Raw genomic sequence first — 22603 nt, forward strand, 5'->3', positions numbered from 1 at the left:
ATTTAATAAAAATGTAATACTCAAACAGAGTAAGAACATCCCAGCTACCAATTACTAGCTGACCATTATACAAACCAGCATAATTCACTTCCAATAAACAATTATCTCACAAATGCTCAACCACAATATTCGAAAAACATAGAAATGCAACTCCCTTACCTTCTTAATGAGCCCAAGTAACGTCTCCGCCGACGATTGCCTAGCAATATTCATCGCCTGAGACAGACTCAACCCAACCACACACTCCAAAAACGCAACCTTTCCATTGTCACCTTTCTCCTTAGCCAAATACTTCACCTTCTCTTTAAACCCAACCAACTGCTCTCTCCACGCCCCAAGCTCATCCAACTCCTCAACCCCATCCACCAACATCCTCATATATCTCGGCGAGTTCAACGAAACAAACACTGCCTCCTCCTCAGAGACCCCAGACTCTCGAAGAAGCTCCAAGATAGCTTCTTGGGCAGCCAAGACTTGCTCCGGTGAGTGCTCCGGTGGGGGTGCTGAATGGTCCGGCGAGCAGGGGACGGTGAAGGTGGAGATGGGTTTTGGTGGGTGTGTGGAAAAATGGGTTCTTGGGGTTTTGGGTAAGGTGGAGTTTGAGAGTGAGTGTGGGGTTTGGGGTTTGGGGGGTTTGGGAAGAAGGATGGGTTTTTGGGTGGGTTTAGGGATGAGGATAAGTTGATTGTTAAGGTGAGGGTTGTGGGGATTGAGAGGAATTTGGGGGAGGACATAATTGAAGAGTTAGCAGTCTCTCAAATCTCAATGCATTTGAGATGATGGAGTCTTTCTTAAACCCTATATTGTGTGAAAGTGTTGTGGAAGTAAAACCTTAAGAACCTCAAACTGAGGTATAGACATTTGTGAGAGTAAGGAAAGAGACAAAAAGAAATCAAATTACTTCTCTCTCATTTTATCAATTAATTTACTTTTTCTAATATAGAGAAGAGAAACCACTATAAAAGAAAGAGATTATTACAAAAACAAAAAAAGAAGTTTCTATTTGTGTCTTTTTCTTTAGAGGAAAAAGCATAGGTCTCCTCCCAAATCCCAACTATCAAAAGCAGAAGCAACAACACTATTAATGAGCAGAGTATGGCACTCAATAACATTTTCAACAAGAGCCTCAGATCCACATACCCAATTTTGTCTAGTCTTTTGTGCAGATTGTTTGTACCTATTTTTTACACATCGGCCCACTAAGTCGAATTCGTTGGTTGCGAGGAAGATTACAACAATTAATGATAATTATTACGATTATTTCGTATAATTATCATCACAATTATTGAGATTTGCCGATATTCATTATTTGGTATTATAACCACATACCAAATATTGAAGCAACGGCGATATATGGCAACAAATTAACATTATGGCTAATTGGAAAAATTTAAGACTGAAATTTCAACATAATTAGCAAATCAATTGCGACGAAGCCACAAGAAGAAAGAAATAAACGTGTGATTAAAGAGAAAGCAATACGGAGCATATCTTTGATTCGGTCATCAAGATCGAAATATTTATTTTATTTAATTGTTTTCTCTTTCCTTGGTTTTTGTGTTTGTAATAGTATATATATAGGAGACATATACCTCATTGTAAAGGGTACACATAGCTCAATACAATCTCAAACACTTCAAATTCTCTACGAATTCTCTACAATATCAATCTTTTTATCCATGTTCTAGCATAGTTTTCTTCTTCTTTTCATCGCTTTCTTTACCTTCTACATTTTATCGCTTTCTTTACATTCTGCACTTTACTTTCACGCAATTTCTCTTCCGCGTCTTTATATTCACGCACTTTAATTTCTCGCAATTACTTCATGCAATTTACGTTTCATGTAATTTAAATTTTCGCTTTTAGATTCTTGTTCTTTTACTTTTCGCACTTTAATTCTCGTAAACTTATACAAAAATTACAAAAAAAGAGAAGCAACATTGGTGAAAACACCAAAAGTCCTTGCAACAAAGGCAAGAGAACCCAACGGCCGAGACGGTTCCTTCCTCGGCCTACAATCACTTGGGAGAAGTCAGATCAGACATAAAATATTTATCAAAAACCTCGCTTGGCGAATAGGCCGCGAGTTGGCACGCCCGCACAAATTTGAAGAACGATTGTTCTCAAGCGCTCGGCCCTAATCTCGGCCGAGACGATTTTTGAGCAAACACAGATATCTAAGGATCTTCACATTTTGGTCGAAGACTCATCAGCAGCTCCAGAATCGCAGCCGGAGGCCAAGATGATTCCACAGTCTCTTACCTGGTTCACTCATGTTGGTTGTCTCCAGAGGCCGCCATTGAAGCATCCCACAAGGTAAAGCTTCGATCTTTAGAGAAAGCAGACTCCGTGTTAGCCCTTTTCAGACGCTATGAATTCTCAGATACCCAGATCTCAGATCTTGTGCGGAGACACCCTAGACTTCTTCTTGTGGCAAATGCCCAGAAAACGCTTTTGCCAAAGCTCGAGTTTTTAAGCTCCATAGGTATGTCAAGGCTCGACCTTGTTAAAACAGTGAGCCTCAGCAATATGCTGTTGCACCGAAGCTTGAAAAACAACAGTATACCCTGTTATACCTACCTCAAGAAATTGGTAATTTCTGATGCCAAGGTCGTGTTCATTATAAAGCATCACTCATGGTTTTTCTGGCAAATGCCAGCAGTGGATGTTACAGCAAATATTAGGCTTGGTACAGACCTTGGCATGCCCTCCAATTGTATTGCCTATTTGCTAAAATCTCATACTAGAATTGTCACGAAAAAGCATGAAGAGTTCAGTCAGATTGTTAGCAATGTCAAAGGAATGGGATTCGGCCCCAGAAAGATATTATTTGTGCAAGCCATGGGCGCATTATCCGTGAAGCAAACAGCATGGAGAGTTAAGGAACAGGTGTATAAGAGGTGGGGATGGTCTGAGAGTGATATTCGTTCTGCATTTAGGATGTTACCGCTGTGTATGCTTGTTTCGGAGGAGAAAATAATGGGAGTAATGGAGTTTTTAGTGAACACAATGGGATGGAAATCAGGAGAAGTTGCAGAGTATCCGTATGTTCTTTCGTACAGCTTGGAAAAGAGAATCATCCCTAGGTGTTCGGTTATTCGAGTGTTGTTGTTGAAAGGATTGATAGAAGAGATGGCTCTGACTTTGGCTAGTGTTTCTACGTGTCCAGAGGAGTATTTCTTAAGTAGGTTTGTCACCAGATATCTGGACCGAGTGCCTCAATTGTTGAATGTATACCACCAGAAAGTGGACGTGGAGGATGTATGATCTTGATGACAATGCAGCAATTCTGGGTTGACAGTTTGGAATCTGTAGGTGCAACTGGGAAAAATGGCAAGGAGTCTGTCATGATTTTAAAGGAGCCTTCATTGTGATGAACAATGAGATATGTGATTCGCAGCAATCGAAATGTGTTCTGCGTTGTCACTCTTACTGGTTTTATGGTCTGTCAAAAAGGTGAAAAGTTGAACTATTAGCTGCTGGATTTATTACTCTTAATGGTGTATTAGGTTCTTAGGGTTCATTTCGTCTCTGTTTAGTCATCTACTTTTCAGTTGCAATGCGTAGTACCATCTACTTTATATGGAGCTTGAAGTTGAATTCTAATAGATACATACCTTACAACATTCAACTGGTAATTCCCTGGTTGTTTCCCTTTAAGTAGAAGCCATGTTCAGAAAAGATGCAACAGTATTCCGTGGCACACGGTCTGCCTTAGAAACTTGTTCGTGTGAAATGCTCATGGAATAGAGGTACTGTTGACTGCTATCTGATATAAATTACTTGCATCTGCTTGAACTTGAAGAATATACTGCATATGGTTGATAAAAGAATAAAATACCTCTACCAACTCGTTTGACTATTGCTTGATAAAATACTTTGACATATGTGGTCCTTCCTCGAGTTCCTTAGTTTTACTTCAAAATTTACGTGGCCGATCACTATGCCAATAAGAGTTGAGGTTGTCAACAGAATTACACGCACAAATTGCACAATAGGTAATCCTCTTCTTGTCTTCATTGAGGACAACATGAAGCTTGCCAGAATGTTCAACTGTTCAACTTCAGACACGTTGGGCATAATATTGTTGGTATCAGTATGTTGCATAACTACTCTCCCCTCCATTTGCTGCTGTAGTAGCATATATGTTTATATTCTTTGGAAGCAAACCCTCAAACATACTCCCAGACTCACAGATTACAAGGGCAGTCTGGTTTTGATCAACTAGGTCATAATATTTAATTATTTATACTCAAAAATTCTTCTACGCATCAACAAGGTGCAAGTGAACAAAACAACTAATATGCAATATTTTGATTCGGTCATCCACGTCGCATTATCATACATGTATTCTAATACCGTTAACAAAATTGAAACCTAAAAGTGTTTCCAACACAGGAGGTGAGGATCTAAAGTCGAATAAGAAGTACTCTTATAATAGAGGCTTAATTTGATCGGATCAAAAATGAAAATGAAAGGAATGAATTTAAGGTCTCTACTCTTCATTGGATTTTCGCATACGGCTATTTAAGAACTTGCACATTAATGGTGCAAGTGCACCTTGGTGCGTAGAATCCGCTCCGATTTATACTGTTATAAAGGCCCTAATACGAAGCTTATCTATCAAACATTTAGAAAGATGCACAAACTTTTCATTAATGCTGGACACAAATAGTACAAAGTCAATTATTTGATTTTCCCAGAAACTCAAAAATAGCTATAAGGATGCTGGAGATAGAAGCCAAGTCACCACTAGTACCGCACAATGGCAATGAATCAGGTGGTATATCCTCGAATGCTTCACACATGCATGAAAATTTACAGCAGCATCAACTACTGCACGTTGTAGTGCAACATAGTCCCCAGACCTGACCTTCTCTTTCGCTTCCTTGAGATCAGCAATGGCTTCACTGTAAGGCCTCTGACATCCACTAATTGCATTCTTCATTCGAGGGTTGTCTGTTTGGTTTCGCCACTTGGGAATCTGCTGGCTGGTCTTTGTAGCGTTCAAAGATGCAACACCTATAGTGGCCTCAGCGAGGCCAAGAAGGAAGGACTTGCTCACAACAGGATTAGAACCAAGAAATTTTTCACAAAAGGAACGACTCAAGACATTATTGTTGGAGCAAATATCCTTGTTTATGTCAAAAGCAGAGGAGGGAGTAATACTCATTAGAACCATGAAAGACATTACAGCAAAGAATGCTATTGAGGAGGAAAAAGAAGAGGGAACCATTTTGTGAACTTGTTTTGGGCTTCTGATCAGTATGTGGTTGAGTTGAATGGTATGATATCTGGCACTATGGTACTAGAATTCAAGTTTTTAGTAACTTTGGAATTAGAAGGTATTTCCAAAGGCTAAAAATATTGACTGGCTACTGAATGCAGTGGGAGCTGTTACTCTACCTTATTGACTGGCTTTAAACTTTGATCAGCTTAACACACAACAAAATCTCATCTGAGTTTTCACGGTTGAGCTTATGGTCAAAGAAAATCATTATGACAGGTAGTCAGCTCAGCTGGAACCAAAATATGATTGCCAAACCAACTTATTGGAACAAAAATAAATTTGTGATTAACACTATAGAATATATATCAAGACTAAATATAGATCACCCCAATAATTCCAATATAATCAGAACATACAAACCACACAAAATAAAAATTTGAACTAGGAATCGGAAGCAAAAATAGCATACATTACCCAAAATTAAAGTGTCATCTAAACGTTTGACTCAAATTAATTAGTACGGAAAATGGTCAAAAGTACTGATTATGTCCATATTGAAATGAAATTAGTGTGTTTAATTACATACAACTTGCTACAGTTATAAATATTTCAAACTCCTTTAAAAAAATAAATATTTCAAACTTTGGTACGTAACTCGAGGGAATTCCCCTACATTTATTGTGTGCTATGGTAGCATTATACAATCCCCTATAAAAAGGACCTTAGCTACACCTTAACAAGAACCCTATCCTGCTTATTCATACAAGTTGCATGAACGAAAGCATTTTCCAACCCTTTTGTCTTGCAAAGATGAAGATCGTTTCAACATCTGGGCCCCTACTCACCATATTTATCATTCAAATCGTGTTTCTTCCAATAAGCCATTGCAGGGCCGATCTCATTGACCAAACATGCAAACAAACACCCAACTACAACCTATGTGTTTCTTCTCTCAAATCGAACCCTCGTAGCTCCGCTACTGATGTCAAGGGCCTAGCCATCATAATGGTCGAGGTGCTTAAGTCCAAGGCAAATGAAACTCTGAACAAAATATGGGCGCAGCTTCTTAGGCATGAAGACCCTGCAGTCAGAAATTGCTATGATCATTATGGTTACATGGTGGGAGCTTTCATACGAGATATCTATGGAGATTTAACTTCAAGGGGTGTAGGTGGTAACTTTGTACGTTACAACCCTGCACAGGCGGAGCGACGCTTGCACGATGATGTTATCCGAAGAGTTGATCATTGTCGGCATGGTTTTGGTAAAGGCCGCCAATCTCCATTTGGAAAGGAAAACAAAGCCACCCGTGAAGCTGCGGTTGTGGCTGCAGCAATTGTTAGGATATTGATCTGATGTACTTGCGTCACCTCAACATAATTCCAGATTCAAGGACCAACTAATTTATGTCTTCATGCATTTGTGGAAATTGTAGTACTAGTAAGTTTACTGTCTTAGAAATGATCGGGTTACATTTGTTCTTGTATTTCAATTAACGAATACTAATAACATTATGCAGTATCATGTAAGGCCACAGCCATGATTATTTTTCTTGTGAACTAGCTAGCCTTTTGATTGTTTCTTGCGAAATTAACCTCTTCTTACCAAGTAATTAAGAAGTGAATGTTTCCTACCTTAATTACCTTGTAAGGATGTCTTCCTGGTGTCCTTAGGAGAAGGAAAACCCCGTCAGACTATTGTACTTCTACGCTGCATAGCTACAGATCAGAAGCTTTAAAGAGACATGGGTACTATACTGATCCTGTCCTATATCCATGGCTCTCTCGCTCATCAGCCATTCAATTAATTTATAACTTTTCCTTTGTTCTTGTGGTTTTGCCATAGAAGCCTCAGCACTCGCCCAGTGGCGGAGCGAGCCTAGTCAAGACTAGGCAGGTCTGCATGGAGCCCAGGTTATCTGAAGTCAAGAAAAAAAAAACTACATCATGCTCATCTTTTCTTCTTCATTCTTCCTACGCTAATAGTCTGATTACAAAACCCTAACACACACACATATAGATATCTCAAAACCCCACTCCATCTTACACCTCGTGTTTTTTGGTTGAATACTCCATCTTACATATAATTCCATTGAAACTTTGTGGCCACGTTTTATAAGATTTAGTTAGACTTTTCATAAAAATTTCTCGCACAATACGTCAAGATTCGTTGAAGTTTTTTTGATGTTACAATTAGCCCGGGTAATAATTAAATCCTGGCTCCGCCACTACACTCGTCTCATCTTTATTCCCGGGCTCGTCTCAATCTTAGTTAGCTTCTTTGGTCTTCATCTAGTTGGCTCATATGCCCTCCTAGGCTTCGAGTATCTCTTGGACTCCTTTGTTATCTGTATTAGTAAAGTTACCCTCTTCCCTGGTGGTGTAAATAAACTTACGCACTCATTTCACCGTTCACTTATTTGGCTGTTGAAAAGAGCTCAAGATTGGGGAAAATATAGTGGCGAGAATGTAAACAACCAAGTAGAGCACAAAAAACATGCTAGCAAGTATAGAATGCTTTCTTCTATTGTAAAATTTTTCTTTGTTTGTTGAAATATAATATACTAGTAAATAAAACTTGTCTAACAGTGTTTTAGATACTACCCGCGCGTTGCTGCGGGCTAGGATTTCTTGATGATGAACAATATTCAATCCCCATCTCACGCCTCTCATGCCACCATCTTTTCTAAATCTATCGCTGATTCCCCCGCCTTCCCTATTTTTTCACAAACACATCCATCTTTCCCAAATCCACCATCAACATCATGACCTCCATGCTTGCAAAATCCATCGCTCACCTCCAATTCTACCACCTGCACAAAATTCACCATCAACCCCATAGCCTCTACCATCCTTTTTTAATTCCACCACCATACCATGGCCTTCCCTTTGCCAAAACCCACAATGGACACCTCTGGCCCACAACCAAGTAAAAAATGGAAAATAAAAAAGTAATAAAATTTTCAAGGACACAAACGTTTTTTTGATCAGAACAATTGAATATTTGTAAATAAATTTGAATTAAAGGGTAATACAGTTTTTTTGGTCAGTATAATGGCAGATTCATAAATAAATTGCATTAAAGGGCAAAAAAGACCATTCACCAACCGGGAGAAAAAAACAATTCACTGGAACTTGGGGGCAAAAACATAATTCACAATAGATATGAACAGTGTTTACCCCTTATTGTTTTATTTTATATAATTAGTGACGTAAAACTAAGTTACATTTCGCAAATGAGGATGATAGAATCATTAGAATGAGAGTTAAAGAAAGAACAAACACCAGCGTAGGATTGTATGCACTTAACCAAGCTAGGTCGGACATGTCGTTACTGAAACTATCCAAGTATCCATTAAATCAAACAAGGTGAGAATAACACATAACCAAGTTGAACGAAACACATGTCTATAACATGATCATTGAAATAACATGACACTGTATCCAGTTTGGTGTGATACCAACAACCTATAATTATATAAATAACATCCGTTGCTTGAAGAAATTAACATCAATATGAAAATAATAGAAATAAGTCATATGAGACATCGGAAGAAACTAAAAATTTAAATCTTAGTCAAGGATATCGTCAACATTTGGTCATTTAGAGTATAATGTACCATTGAGACTAGCTTTTATCAACTTATATTTTTTTTGACAGTTTTCACAGTCAGAGAATTTATGATTGGTCTAAAACTCTTTTCGGACCTTTCAATGTGAATTAGTTACTTGGAGTCTTGGCTGCTTAAAAACAGCAAAAGAGTGCGGCTATTGGGACCTCCAAATTTGCTCAGTATACCTTTTATGCTCTTTACACCTCCTTTTAAATTCTTAACATAACCTTAGTATGTTATTCACATATATCTTGATAATTTACTCACTATACATCTTATTTATTCTCTAGACCTCTCATTCTTTTAATTTTTTTTCTTTCTGCATGCTATCATCGAGACCTCTATTCCTTGATATTTTTTATTTCCTATAGAATGTTACCAAACCTCCATTATTTGATCAATTTGTTAGAAAAAAATTTCAATGACGTCAATTTTTCTTTTAAAATTCAAATAACACAAAGTATTGGGTTTCAAAAACTTATATTTACCAGCCCAGTACTGTCTCTCCTTATAAATGAGAGGTCATGAGTTCGACTCATAGCAGACTCATTGGAGCATATTAGTTGTTTATCTGATAAAAAAAAACTTATATTTACCAACAAGAAAATATTCTGACATAAATTAGCTTTTCTTTTTTTATTTTATTTGTGCTAAACAACGATCAAGGATAACAATTGTATACTATGTAGGTTTTTTTTCCCTCTATTTTATGTACATGAAATTATTTCAATAGTTATTTAATTTTTCATCATCGATTTGTTTTTGCAGCAAATATATATATGTATATGCACACACCTTCACCTTGTATATATATTATATATATGCTTTCAACATGTATGATAGTAGAAAATTTTATGTCACACGGTCGATATTGATCATAGTTCTAGCTCTAATTAAATATATAATATGTAGTAAAATTTAGAAAATAGTAAATTAGAAACTAAAAATATATAAAGAAAATAATAAAGAATACAATCAATTAATTATTGAATTGAAAAGTCTAGAGAGAATAAATATACTTCTTTTTATATGATTATTGTCCTTAATAGTCATTAATTACGTAAGAGGAGATAATTGTCATTTAATAACTCATAACAAAGGGAGGTCAAGTGAGTAAATTTGGAGATCCCAATAGCCGCACTCACAGCAAAATTCGTCATCATGTTTCAATTCATTGCTTTTTTTCATTATGATGTTAATAATAAAAGAATTGGCATTACATTTATGCAACTCCAAGATATGTTTATGTTCTCAAATCGTTACACTCTTGTTCAATTTGATTAATTATCTCCAATTCAAACTAAACGCATGACCAAAATATATGAATACTCCTTTTCCATTTCTCATGAGAAGGCCTAGTGCATCGTACAAGAGTGACAAACAAGCAAGCATTGCGGCAATACATAATAGAAGGAAGTTAAACATCATAATATTTATACATGCCTAATTATAAGAAGCTTATTTATAAAGGATTAGGGAAAGATGCACAAATCCCCTCATAGTTCCAAGACACAAATAAATACAAAATCATTTATGCATATGATTTTCCCAGAAACTCGAAAACAGCTAAAAGGATGCTGGCGATAGTAGACAAGTCAACACTAGTACTTTCCAATGGCGATGAATCAGGTGGTGTTTCCTCAAGTTGCTCCACGCATACATGAAAATCTGCAGCAGCATTAGCTGCTGAATTTTGCAGTGCACCATAGTCCCCAGACCTGACCTTCTCTTTTGCTTCCTTGAGAGCAGCAATGGCTTCACTGTAAGGCCTCAGACATTTACTAATTGCACACTTCACTTGAGGGTCGTCTGCTAGTTTTTGCCACTTGGGAATCTGCTGTCTGGTCTTTGTGGCATTAGAAAATGCGACATCTATAGTGCCCTCGGCAAGGCCGAGAAGGAGGGACTTGATCACAACCGGATTAGAACCAAGAAAGTCTTTACAAAAGGAGCGACTCAAGACATTGAAGTTGGAGCAAATATCCTTGTTTAGGTCAAAAGCAGAGGAGGGAGTAGTACTCAAAAGAACCATGAAAGACATTGCAGCAAAGAAAGCAACTGAGGAGGAAGAAGAAGAGGAAACCATTTTGTGAACTTGTTTTTGGCTTAACTAGCTAGCTTCTGATCAATATGTGGTTGAGTTGAATGGTATGATTTCTGGCACTACCAAATGGTGTTATATAGTACTAGAATTCAAGTTTTATAGTCATTTTTGGAATTAGAAGGTATCTCTCAAAGAGCTAAATTTGCTTAATGCAGTGGGAGTGGGAGCTGTTACCATCTACCTTATTGACTGGCTTTAAACTTTGATCAGCCTAAGTCACACATTTTGTTTTGAGCTTTCATAGTGTCAAACTATACCATTATGACAGGTAGTCAGGTACCAAAATGATTGACCAAGTTACCAAGTACCACAACCTACTCCTTGGAAATAAAATAAATTTGTGATAAACTCTTAGAGAATGTGTCAAGACGAATATTAGATCACCGCAATAATTTTGATATAATCAGAACATACAAACCACACATAAAAAATAAAATAAAAATAGAAATAAATGAACTTTGAATCAGAAGCCAAAATAACATACATAACCCAACTTAAAGTGTCATCAAATGTTTGACTCAAATGAATTAGGAAATAGGAATGGAAATGGTTCAATGTATTCGTTATGTTCATCGAAATGAATTTAGTGTGTACATATTCATTCAAATTCCACCATACAAAATTTCATGACGTTGATAGTTAAAAATATTTCAAACTTTGAATTGGTAATTTAATTAGGGATTTGAATATATTTATTGTGTGGTATAGTAGCATATACAGAGTTAAGGTGTAGGTAAGGTCCATTTTATAGGGAGTGTATAGGGTAACAAAAACACTATCCTATCACTCCGTACAAGAACGTAAACTCAATCCTAGGCATTGAATACCAGGAGCTCAATCCTAGGATGAACATCAGCAATGAACATATCACAGCTTTCATACAATTAATCCTGTAATTTATTTGCAGTTATGTATATAGCTGATCTTATATATGGATCTAAACAGCAAGCAATCCTGTATATAACAACTTCCATATGAACGAGAAAAGCATCAAGCTTAATTACCTTTCACTTCTGTGTTCTTTCATTTTCAAACCCTTTTGTCTTGCAAAGATGAAGATCGTTTCAATATCTATGCCGCTGCTCACCATATTTATCATTCAAATCGTGCTTCTTCCAATTAGCCATTGCCGGGCAGATCTCATTGACCAAACGTGCAAACAAACTCCCAACTACAATCTATGTGTTTCTTCTCTAAAACCGAACCCTCGTAGCTCCGCTGCTAATGTCAAGGGCCTGGCCACCATAATGGTCGAGGTGCTTACTTCCAAGGCAAACGATACTCTGAACGAAATATGGGCGCAGCTTCTTAGGCAGGAAGACCCTGCAGTTAGAAATTGCTATGATCATTATGGTTACATGGTGGCAGCCTTCATCCCAGAGATATATGGAGATTTAACTTCAAGGGGTTTTGGTGGTAGGTTTGTACGTTACAACCCTGCACAGGCGGAGCGACGCTTGCACGATGATATTATCCGACGAGTTGATCATTGTCGGCATGGTTTTGGTAAAGGCCGCCGATCTCCATTCGCAAAGGAAATCAAAGCTACCCGTGAAGCTGCGGTTGTGGCAGCAGCAATTGTTAGGATATTGATTTGATGTACTTCGTAACTATATATTTGTGTCATATTGTACGTTGGCATATTGTATGGTATAATCCATATTAATTTAAGGGTATTGTATGCATTATTATTATTATTAATTGTGTCACATCAACAAAATTCCAGATTCAAGGATGAAATTATGTCATCAAGCGATTGTGGAAATTTTAGTTCTAGCAAGTTCACTGTCATAGAAATAGGTTCCAATTTTGCTTGCAAATCAATTAACTAATAACAACATTACATCATGTAAAGCCAGTAAAGGGCACAGCAATGATTCCCTTTTTTTTTTTTACTAGCCTTCTTTCCTGACAAAGTAATTAAGAAGTGATTTTTTCCTAGTCGACCTAGTAAGGATGTATTCCTAGTATTATTAGGAAAAAGGGAACTGAGGCAGTCAAGAGTTCTCTATAATGAACCCGTCAGACTTGTTACTTGTATATCTACATTGCAAAGCTATAGCTAGAGAAGCTTTAAACAGACATGGGGTACTGCTTTGATCTTTCAGTTTTCAGTACTGTAATGCTTCTCGAGTTCTATTGCCATGGCTCTCTCGCTCATCTGCGTAATCATAATTTTCCCATTGTTCTTGTGTAGAAGCTTCATCACTCCCCTCGTCTTGTTCCCGGCATCGTTTTAATCTTATACATAGTTGGCTTCGGTGGTCTTCGTCAACTTTGCTTATATGTCTTCCTAGTCTTGGAGTATCTCTTCATTTCCTTTGTTCTTGGCGCGTTGGCTAGCTGTGTTAGTAAACTTACCCTCTTCGTCGGCACAGTCAATGAATTTCCCTCTTTGCTGGCGGTGTTAACAAACTTACCCACTTCTTTCACCGTTCAGTAATTTGGTTGTTGAAAAGAGCTCAAGATTGGGGTTCTGATACGGTGGCGAGAATGTAATGAACCCAGCAGAGACCAAAAATATGCTAGTAGCCTGGTGCGTATGTTTGCTTTGTTGTTCTATTGTATTATTTTCTTTCTTTGTTGAAATTTTATTGTGTTGAAATTATTTGTAACGCAAAACTAATGAGATTACATTCGTTAATCCTTCTGTTATTGGCTTCATTAAGAGCGCAACAAAATAAAAGAACACATCAGAAAAGATATGGCAGGTGTTTTGGAAACACTTCGGTGATTTTACTAGTGGTAAAAGTGTAGTAAGAGTATGGCAAAGGTAATCCCCCTCAATTTGAGGTCCATTTAATTACCCACTTTTCCTATACAAATTGTCTGAAAAGTCTAATACTAATACAAGGATTTCCCAGACCAAAAGAATACAAATACAAGGGGATCTGCTTTTCGATCAATAACCACGTGCAGTGGGTAAGTTTGCCACTGCACGTAACTTACCCCCTTCTTTCACCGTTCATTAAATGCATATCCTCTAATTAGAGGTAAACTACGTGCAGTGGAACTGTATTCTCTCCCGCAGCAATTCATAGAGCGGCTTACTTATGCTATATCTTGACGTATTTGAAGTCTCAAACCTACAAAAGTTTAGAGTATCAACAAAATTGCAAAATGAGATAACAGACCATATCGCAACTTTCAATAGATGTCAAGGTTGTAGCTTAAGTCAGTTCAGATTATACCCTTACCAGCATTTGGGGGATTTTTAGGAAGACAAAGGAGATGAAGTATAATGCACATGAAACAGCTGTGGCTGTAACTATGTTGTTCACAAGGCGCTTGTTATCTTTGCTGGGTACAAATGCTATTTTCAGTGTATTTGTCAGGTCAAAAAGTCTGTAAGAGATCTGCAAACAGTTGAACAATGAATAGATCAGACAAACTTTCTTTTCTTTTCTTTTCTGGTACAAAATACCAGATATTTTCAAGATTCTATCATATAACAATATCTTTACTTACTGCAACATAGATGGTAGAAGTAAGCATGAAGTTCAACATTGGGTAGTCTGGAATCATCGAAAGCAACAACTTTGGCTGAGCATCAGGAAGTGATGATCTGCAAGGTTCAATAAAAATCAATAAGAAATATATCCTTCCTCTAAAGCTTTTAAAACTATGTCGAAATGGAAATGTTCCTTCAAACCAAACAAAGAAACTTTAGTTCGACAACTTCTTAGTGATTCAATGCAAAGCTTTGAGAATATATTATTTCTTAATAAGATAATAAACCCCTTCTTAGCATTGAACAGAAGAGCATATGAAACATCCGCATTGTTGAGTGGAGCATCAATCAGATTAGAATTTACAATTAGGAAATTGATGACCATTTCCACTTTTGCTAACATTAAAGAAATATTTTTGAAGATAACAAGGTTAATCTGTTTGAGTGAGCAGCCAGCTCTGTAATTATACATGTTATCTACACATGTGAGCTAATATCAACTAGTTTGAAATTACGGGGAACTTTGCACATTATGTCAAACTACTGTAAACTATCTTTAGGTGCTGGAGGAATAATGATGAATTTTAGCATACCTTAACCAGACATGGAACTGCAAGATGTATGTTTCCAGAGTTATCTTTCCAAGCCATCTGGTTGTAGGAAAGAAAAATCACACGCAATACACATGACGATGTAATTATAAAGTACAAACTAAAGACTTAAAGCTTCTAAAATCTGTACGAATACACCCAATAGTGTCTGCGGAAAATAATACGTCTCCAATACAGAGAAAATAGGTTAAAATAGATAGATTAACATAGTCACTCACGCAAAAAGGGTCAATGAGTAGCTCCGGAATTGCTGGGTGACATTTCGCAAAGTTATGTAGACCCTGATTGACAAGGAGATTCTACATTAGTAAAGATATAAGGTTCTCAAACAGCCCAGCGTTAACATATTCCAGTAAAGATATCATACGTTATAGGAATCCATGAGGTATAAGGATGATATTTATTGTAAGTGAGCTTGTCCATCTTGTAGATATACTCAAACCACAGATATCCCACCTAGGAATTCAAATAGCAATCAGACGGCATATATATATGGTAGTTTTAAAAGCAAAATTTTTCTGAAAATGGGAACTACCATACCGTCAAGGCTACTAAAGAAACAGCTGTTTTGATTGACATTTTACGCTTCCATTCTGCTTCCTCCAATTTCTCCATCCATCGCTCCACCTATACAGATTGAACTCAAAACAATGATTAAAGGAAACAAATGCATCCATACTACACCCAACACCCACTAAAAGTTACAATTGGACTAGAAAATAGACAGCTTTTGTTTTTTGTTTTAAATCCTACCGTTGGATGATAGTAAGCATAAATCATTCCAATAATCCATATGTAACGATCAAGGCCAGAGCGGAAATGCCACTCATGCAAGACAGGAAGATTTGGTTTTGCAGGATCTGTGTAAGCTGTAAACAAAATTGTATGATTTAAGTCGGTGACCAGAAATTTGTTGAAATGATAAATTAACCATAAATAAGAAATTTACCAAGCAGGAAAGTAAATGGGCTCCAAAGCACTTCAAACACTCCCGGTATCTCCCATACCACGATAACAACCAAGAAGCAAGCAATGATTTTCAAAGCTATCACCGACCCAATCTCATTATACTTGTTCAGAATACCAAGAGCCCCATAAACCATAAGAGTGAATAGAGTGTGCATAGGACAGATGTAGTACAGCACGTAACTGTTGTTGAGGACCACACAGCAAAACAATACCAAGAAATTAAGCCGCCACATCATCTGTTAAATAAGAAGGAACAAGATATGTTAGATACATAATTTGACAACAAAGTGGACATATTTGAGACCTGGGGGATTGCATACCTGTGCAAACCTTGCTAGGCTGAAATCCTTGCGAACATAGTAATAAGAAAAGTTTCCAAATCCAGTCATCCAGACATATCCAGCAATGAATACTCGGATTGCATTATAAAATTCTGCTGCAGCAAAATAGTGGTACAACAAAAATAACACCTGAAACATAGAAGAACACAGAGTAAGACCATATTTTACAAGCCCTACAGGCAATTAGTTTAATACATTTAAGCACTTTGACAGTCTGGTAGTTTTATGCTGAAAATAACAGGATTACAAATTGAAAAAAAACTGCTCCATAGGTGATAGAAACATGCTTTGGTCGCTATACACCTTCACTAAAGGTTGCTATCACTGATATAGGTTTTCAATTTTACTAGCGAGTAATACTTCTAAAAGTATTGCATAACCAACGATCTTGTTCATCATACACAAGCCTACATATAATAACACAAACAGAACAAGCTGAATCCATGATCTTATTCCTAATAAACAAGCATTCATTATAAAAGAGTACAAGTACATTACCTGCATCCAGCCCTTCCACTCCTCAGTTTGATGCCGATTCAAATATAGTATGGACTTCCCAGTGAGTGGAGACTTCTCATTATGTATCGTGAAAGAAGTCATGGCTGAGACTATGATGAGAAGGAAGTACAGAAATATGAAAAGATCCCGATTGTAACTCTGCACATACAGACCACAGTCAAGAATCAAGAAAATAATTGAATTTCAATATTTTTACTGGTTCTTTCATATTGTTAATTATTCCATTTGCAATACAACTAAGCCTCCTGTAATCAAACAAGCCCAATGAAGATGATAAAATAACAGGATTAAGTCATCAATGTCACCTTTGTTGACGAGTTGAAGAAATCCGTACGATCACATAAGTAGAAGTATGTTAAAAGAGCACTAAATTCAGATCTGCACGAAAAAAAAAAAAAAAAAAAAAAAAAAAAAAAACGAAAAAGAACATAGTTCATCATTCTAATAACCAGAAAAACACATTTTTCTATCTCATCTACTTCACTAAACTCCACTTACATTGCCCTCAACGTCAACCGATTTTCGATCAAGAAAGCTTCATCCATCAACATGAACCTAAACGGACAACAACAACAACAGTAAGCACACAATACAACAATCATGAATTCACCTTACAAGTTAAACGATCACCATTTCCAAACCTGAAAATAGGCGAGGCGGTAGACGGAGTTCGAGCTCTCGGAGAAGCAGATTGAAGGCCTCCTCCCTCCAACAACACAGCTCTGTCATCTTCCTTAACCGCATCTTTCTCAACTTCAACCAAATTCACTTCGGAATACCTACTAGTATCAAATTCAAAATCTCATTCAGCCACAGACACTAACTTCACTAAATCACTTTCATACATAATCACAAGCACAAATACTCTAAAAAAAACAATTAGAGCTCACAATTTGGTGGAGAGTGAATTCTTCTTGTGCTCCAAGAACTCGGAGTAAATCCAAGCTCCAAGAATAGGTAAAACTCCAAGCAACAACGAGACCTGCAATGACACACAGAACTAAATCGTTACTGTTTCTGAGCCAAAATCACACAGATTCAGAAACGCAAGCACTCAAATCAGAGAAGGATCCAGAAACGAAGTAGAGGAAAGAGTACCTGGCCGACAGTTATGGGGCTAAAGATCTCCATTTTTGGAGAGGTAGGGATCAATGGCGGAGATCAAAGAGCGAGCATTTCACAGATCTCGGATTTGGCTGAGCAAATCTAAATCGAGATTATTGGCGGAATGTAATTATTAATAATGTGTGGGAAATATAGGGGGGTGTTGATTGATTGGTGAAGAGGATGTGGGAAAAAACGAGCGCGTTTTGCAGAGTGGGATTGAGATGGAAAGAGAGAAGGAGACGGTGAGTTAATGAGTCACAACCATATGAGTAGGATGGAAATATACAAATACTCGGCTACTTTTTTTTTATTTTTCGAAATATGAGACGAGACCCTTGTTTTGGTGTGATAGCGCCATTTCTTTCAACTATTATTCGATTAAATCGTCAATAAATCAGTAGGTTTTATTGTTTCTGTTCTAAGCTAATGAGTGATGTACGAGAAAAACTGAACATCTGTATACGGTTCACTGTTTTGGTCAGAACTGATCACTAAGCCGTTCATTGTGGTTACTTTATAAACATTTCTTGTCCAAAATGTCATAAGAAATTACAATTTTGATCATGTTCAGGTAATAATTGAAAAGATTTTAGCTATCTATCGGTCTATATTTGAATACAAATATAACCATTTCTTATTTTATCCAACCGATAATGTTATAATTTGTACTTTCATTTTTCGTTATTCGACGATTCACTTTAAAATCAATACAGTTTACAGTGATTCGAATAATTCACTCGTTATCCGATTAAGTAGTTTAATTATTTCAATCTATCTTTGTTTTATCCACCTTTTCATTACTTGAGTTGAAGCATATCCCTGTTCTTGCACTAGTTTTTTTTCAAGGAAAAAAAAGAAAGAAATTACAACTAAAATCCACAACTCCCTTGTTTTCTAAGGAAGAATGATTTCAAAATTCGAAGTGCTTGTGGAGAGACATGTGACATGCCACGTGCATACTGGCACACGAACTGTATTGTTATTTTTGTTTCGAATGACCAATGCCGGCGAAACTACTATTTTTCATACTACTCCAAATGGCTCAAATCGCTTTGCACAGAGTGAAGGGTATAATGGTAATTGACAATACAACTTTGCGGTGATGAATCATCAACTGCCCCAGTCGGTGCACCCGTAAATACTCATCTGCTAAGGGGCACCACAGTAAAATTAAGGTCATGAACAATGTCACGTCACCGGAATTAATCTTAAACATGTAACAGTAATTTCATTTACTACTCACCTGGGGTGATCAATGAGAGAGGAAACGACGACGTCCCCAAGGGACCATTTGTCCTCCAGGTCGTCATCTGTTACATCATATTTACGTAAACAATGAGTTATTTACTGAAACCCCAATATTAGCCGACATTACGAAAATAAAATACACCATGACCGACACTGAAGAACGAAGTATCTCCAAGTCGTAATCGACCCGATCCACTATCATTATTCATTCAATTTTTTAATTACCTTGCCTAACCATTTTGGGACAGTCGTTTGTTTATTTTTTGTTCTCTTTATTTTAATCATGCTCACAGTGATATCTGATTCCACATCAAATTTTCATTATATTTGTTAAATGCCAAACTCCATCCAATTAGTATTTTACCAAAAAGGTAAAAATTAGAGCAATGAAGCACCCATGGAATTTTTTTCTTCAACTTTATAATTTTCATAATGCATAAATGCACCCAAAACAAAAACTTAAATGAAAAATAAAAAATAAATAGTTGATGGGCAGGAGGGGTATTGATAATCCTTCAGGGGAAGGATTCATTATGCTGCATTCATAATGAGATGAGAACTACCAACCAAAAAATGATGAGCAAAAAGGCCCTACCACAGAAAGCTGCAATCAACCTAATAGATGATGAAGATAAGAGTAACAAAAGCTACAAAGTTCATCCAAGTTCTTTAAAACTCTTACATAAATCCTAAACCACCAGACTCTTTCGAATCATCCACATTAACATAACACTAGAGCATTAACAGATGCTGAATATAAACCTAAAAACTATACTGCACCATGATTTGGATAATACAGCAACAAGAACCAGCACAGAATTTAGGAAACACATCCTAATCCTTCTTTCTACAAACAAGACGATCAGATCATGAGTTTTTAAGAGATAGATAGAGATGATAGAGTGAGAGTGAGAGAGAGATTGACCTAGTTGTTAACGGTCAGTCAGTCCTCAAACCAAGAACAAGATTGGGACCCAGCCCTATCGCTTGGAGGGTCTCACATCATCCTCACCACCATCATCGTCGTCGTCATCGTCTGAATCGTCCTTGTCTGATCTCTTTCTCTTTGGCGGAGCCTCAACCTTCCCACCAGTGTCATCGTCATCCTCTTCATCTTCAACATCTTCATCCTCTCCATTCTCTTCAGGTTCAAAATCACTTGCATCTTCCTCATCCTCAGGGCGGGCTACTGGCCTAACAAGGTATTCAGTCCCAATGTCATCCTGTCAATTTCAAGGTGTCAGTCACGGTTCCAATAGCAGATAATCATACATATAAAAACAAATGCATAATCAAGAAATGGAAAAAGGGTACTATCAATCAAGTACACAACTACTCTACAAAGGCGATGTAAGGAGAAACTACCATTCAACCAATTCAATTAAAGGACAAAAACATCCAGCTTTGTTCTTCAAAAAGTTGATAATTCACTGTGGGTGGACAATTCAATAATAGAGTAATTTACTAAAGATGTTCTTCTTCATCAAGGAGAATTATCTTAGAAATTGAAAAATGAAAAAATCTGAACATTTTCCCAATTTATCAAATGAGCTAAAGCAAAAAGGAGCAGCAGTGAACTAAATGACAAATTTGCAGAAAAGTAATATCCAGCTTTCGTCACTTTAAAATAAAGGGGGAAAATTTACAAGCAACAAAGACAATGAGGAGAGGGGAATTGAAATTAATAAAAGTTGCAGAGTGTTCTGTTAACATGAACAATTTCACGAGTTAAGGTTTCATATGTTTGCCAAAGGCATAAAAAACAGAAGAAATATCCAGAAGGGGAAATTGAAAAGGTAAACTATCTGCTCTGCAATAACTATTTGTCATCGTCAAAGTAGTATTAGATCTGAAGCTATAGTCATAAAGGGCTGTATAAAAAACAGTTATATTAATACACTAGATACAATTGTTTCAGATCTGAATACAACTACCTGTCAGCTAATTCCATGAAGAAGAAAAAATAGAATGAACCCTAGTAATAGCTATGAACAGTTTCTGAAGCACAGAGTATCCAAAAGACTACATCCAGATCTATGTAAAACTGACTGCTATAGATCCATATAAAATAGATCTGGCAAAAAAAAAAAAAAAAACATTGAGAATCAACTACATATTCACCGACTACAGAAAAAAAGTAGAAATTCAATGTTGTTCATGCTCAACTGAACTTTCAGATCAAAAAGCAGTGAAATCAGATCAATTAATTCCATATAATAAAATTTAAAAAAAATAGTACCAGATCTGAAAATTTCAAACCAGAAAGTACTGAAAGCTACTTTATCAAATTGAAAATAAAAAAGGAGGAGGAGAAGATTCGTCTAATTACCTCATCCTCGCCCTCGCCGTCGTCGTCATCGTCGTCGTCATCCCCCTCACCGTCGTCGTCGTCGCCGCCGCCTTCAGCGTCTTCCTCGTCTTCTTCATCCTCGTCGTCGTCGTCGTCAATTGACTGAACCGGAGGGCCACCAGAGGACTGAACGACCTCCTGGACGTCGTCGTCGTCGTCCTCTTCATCCTCCTCATCGTCGTCGTCATCCCCGTCGTCGTCGTCGTCGTCATCCTCATCTTCGTCGCCGTCCTCTTCCTCGTCTTCGAGGGCGTCGTCGGAGTCAGAGTCGGAGGACTCGGAGACGGACTCGTACTGCTCCAATTCCTCGGCAGTCAAAGGCTTCACTTCGTTTTCCTCCACAACTTCCTCCATAATCTTCATCTCTCCCAATTTCAGAGAAAATTTGCAGAGAATTTTGGTGTTTGTTTTCTGGAAAATAACCGAATTGGGGAGTTGGATTATAGAGAGAGTGAGATAGAGAGAGAGAAGGAACGAGAGAGAGAGAGGGGAGCTTCTTGGTTCGCTCTACCAGTAGCTCTGCAAGCCAGTGATCTCAGCCGTTCAAAAGCGGGTTCACGCGGATCCGTGACGTGGTGGGAGATCGGACGGTTATCGTTGGCCTGTATGTATTTTTGTGCTTATAGGGCTCCTGCGGCGCTTCATGTTGGTTACCTCATCACACGTGCGAGGGACGCGTGCGACGTTCACGTCTGTAACCCTAGGGTTTTCTTTATCTGGATAGTGGGTCGACATGTGGTTGGGTCGGGTCGGGTCGGGTCGGTACCTGATAGCCTGTTAAATAATTTCGGGTTGATACCCGAAATCGGAAATCTGACCCGAATAAGGAGATGTTAGTGTCCTTAGTGAATCTCACATTGAAAAGCATAGACTTTGCAATTGTGTTATAAGGATTTATGCGTCTCTAACAATTGTGAGTGATCAGAGCAACCTAATTGTGAGGGAGGGTTCAAGATTGAATGAAATGTCCTTCCTATTCAAACTATCAATATCTCCATTGTTACTTTCTTCTTACATCTCCCTTCTCAATAGGATTGTTGAATATGAATGAGGAGTGACT

At 37.4% G+C, this 22603-nt stretch overlaps 5 protein-coding genes across 6 annotated transcripts; 2 read left to right on the forward strand and 3 right to left on the reverse strand.

Annotated features, from left to right (window-relative positions):
* The first annotated feature begins 541 nt into the window (after nucleotides 1–541).
* LOC101304373 lies at nucleotides 542–3267 on the forward strand. The gene is made up of 2 exons (XM_004296174.1): nucleotides 542–605; nucleotides 2291–3267. The coding sequence occupies exons 1-2, from the start codon at nucleotides 542–544 to the stop codon at nucleotides 3265–3267; spliced, it is 1041 nt and encodes a 346-aa protein (XP_004296222.1).
* Nucleotides 3268–10374: 7107 nt separating this feature from the next.
* On the reverse strand, nucleotides 10375–10929 carry LOC101304662 (pectinesterase inhibitor 2-like). The gene has a single exon (XM_004296175.1). The coding sequence runs from the start codon at nucleotides 10927–10929 to the stop codon at nucleotides 10375–10377; it is 555 nt and encodes a 184-aa protein (XP_004296223.1).
* A 1070-nt stretch (nucleotides 10930–11999) lies between these two features.
* Nucleotides 12000–12545, forward strand: LOC101304956. Its single transcript, XM_004296176.1, has one exon. It carries the CDS (start codon nucleotides 12000–12002, stop codon nucleotides 12543–12545), a length of 546 nt encoding a protein of 181 aa, XP_004296224.1.
* Nucleotides 12546–13665: 1120 nt separating this feature from the next.
* Nucleotides 13666–18168, reverse strand: LOC101299564 (CAS1 domain-containing protein 1-like). Its single transcript, XM_004295005.1, has 16 exons — nucleotides 17937–18168; nucleotides 17729–17820; nucleotides 17480–17617; nucleotides 17337–17393; nucleotides 17144–17216; nucleotides 16818–16976; nucleotides 16299–16448; nucleotides 15959–16214; nucleotides 15763–15878; nucleotides 15550–15636; nucleotides 15377–15465; nucleotides 15228–15290; nucleotides 14992–15048; nucleotides 14416–14512; nucleotides 14139–14303; nucleotides 13666–14033 (listed from the first exon to the last, which is right to left on the reverse strand). The coding sequence occupies exons 1-16, from the start codon at nucleotides 17967–17969 to the stop codon at nucleotides 14028–14030; spliced, it is 1638 nt and encodes a 545-aa protein (XP_004295053.1). The 5' UTR covers nucleotides 17970–18168; the 3' UTR covers nucleotides 13666–14027.
* Nucleotides 18169–18824: 656 nt separating this feature from the next.
* LOC101299846 lies at nucleotides 18825–22058 on the reverse strand. 2 transcript variants are annotated; one of them, XM_004295007.1, is made up of 4 exons: nucleotides 21523–22058; nucleotides 20119–20416; nucleotides 19189–19255; nucleotides 18825–19091 (listed from the first exon to the last, which is right to left on the reverse strand). In XM_004295007.1, the coding sequence occupies exons 1-2, from the start codon at nucleotides 21904–21906 to the stop codon at nucleotides 20174–20176; spliced, it is 627 nt and encodes a 208-aa protein (XP_004295055.1). In that variant the 5' UTR covers nucleotides 21907–22058; the 3' UTR covers nucleotides 18825–19091; nucleotides 19189–19255; nucleotides 20119–20173. The 2 variants fall into 2 exon arrangements, with proteins under 2 accessions (XP_004295055.1, XP_004295054.1); XM_004295006.1 differs by lacking the exons at nucleotides 18825–19091; nucleotides 19189–19255 and having other exon boundaries at nucleotides 19717–20416.
* Nucleotides 22059–22603: the final 545 nt, after the last annotated feature.

The sequence above is a fragment of the Fragaria vesca genome, linkage group LG3 (assembly GCF_000184155.1).
Source record: "Fragaria vesca subsp. vesca linkage group LG3, FraVesHawaii_1.0, whole genome shotgun sequence".
Taxonomy (NCBI): domain Eukaryota; kingdom Viridiplantae; phylum Streptophyta; class Magnoliopsida; order Rosales; family Rosaceae; genus Fragaria; species Fragaria vesca.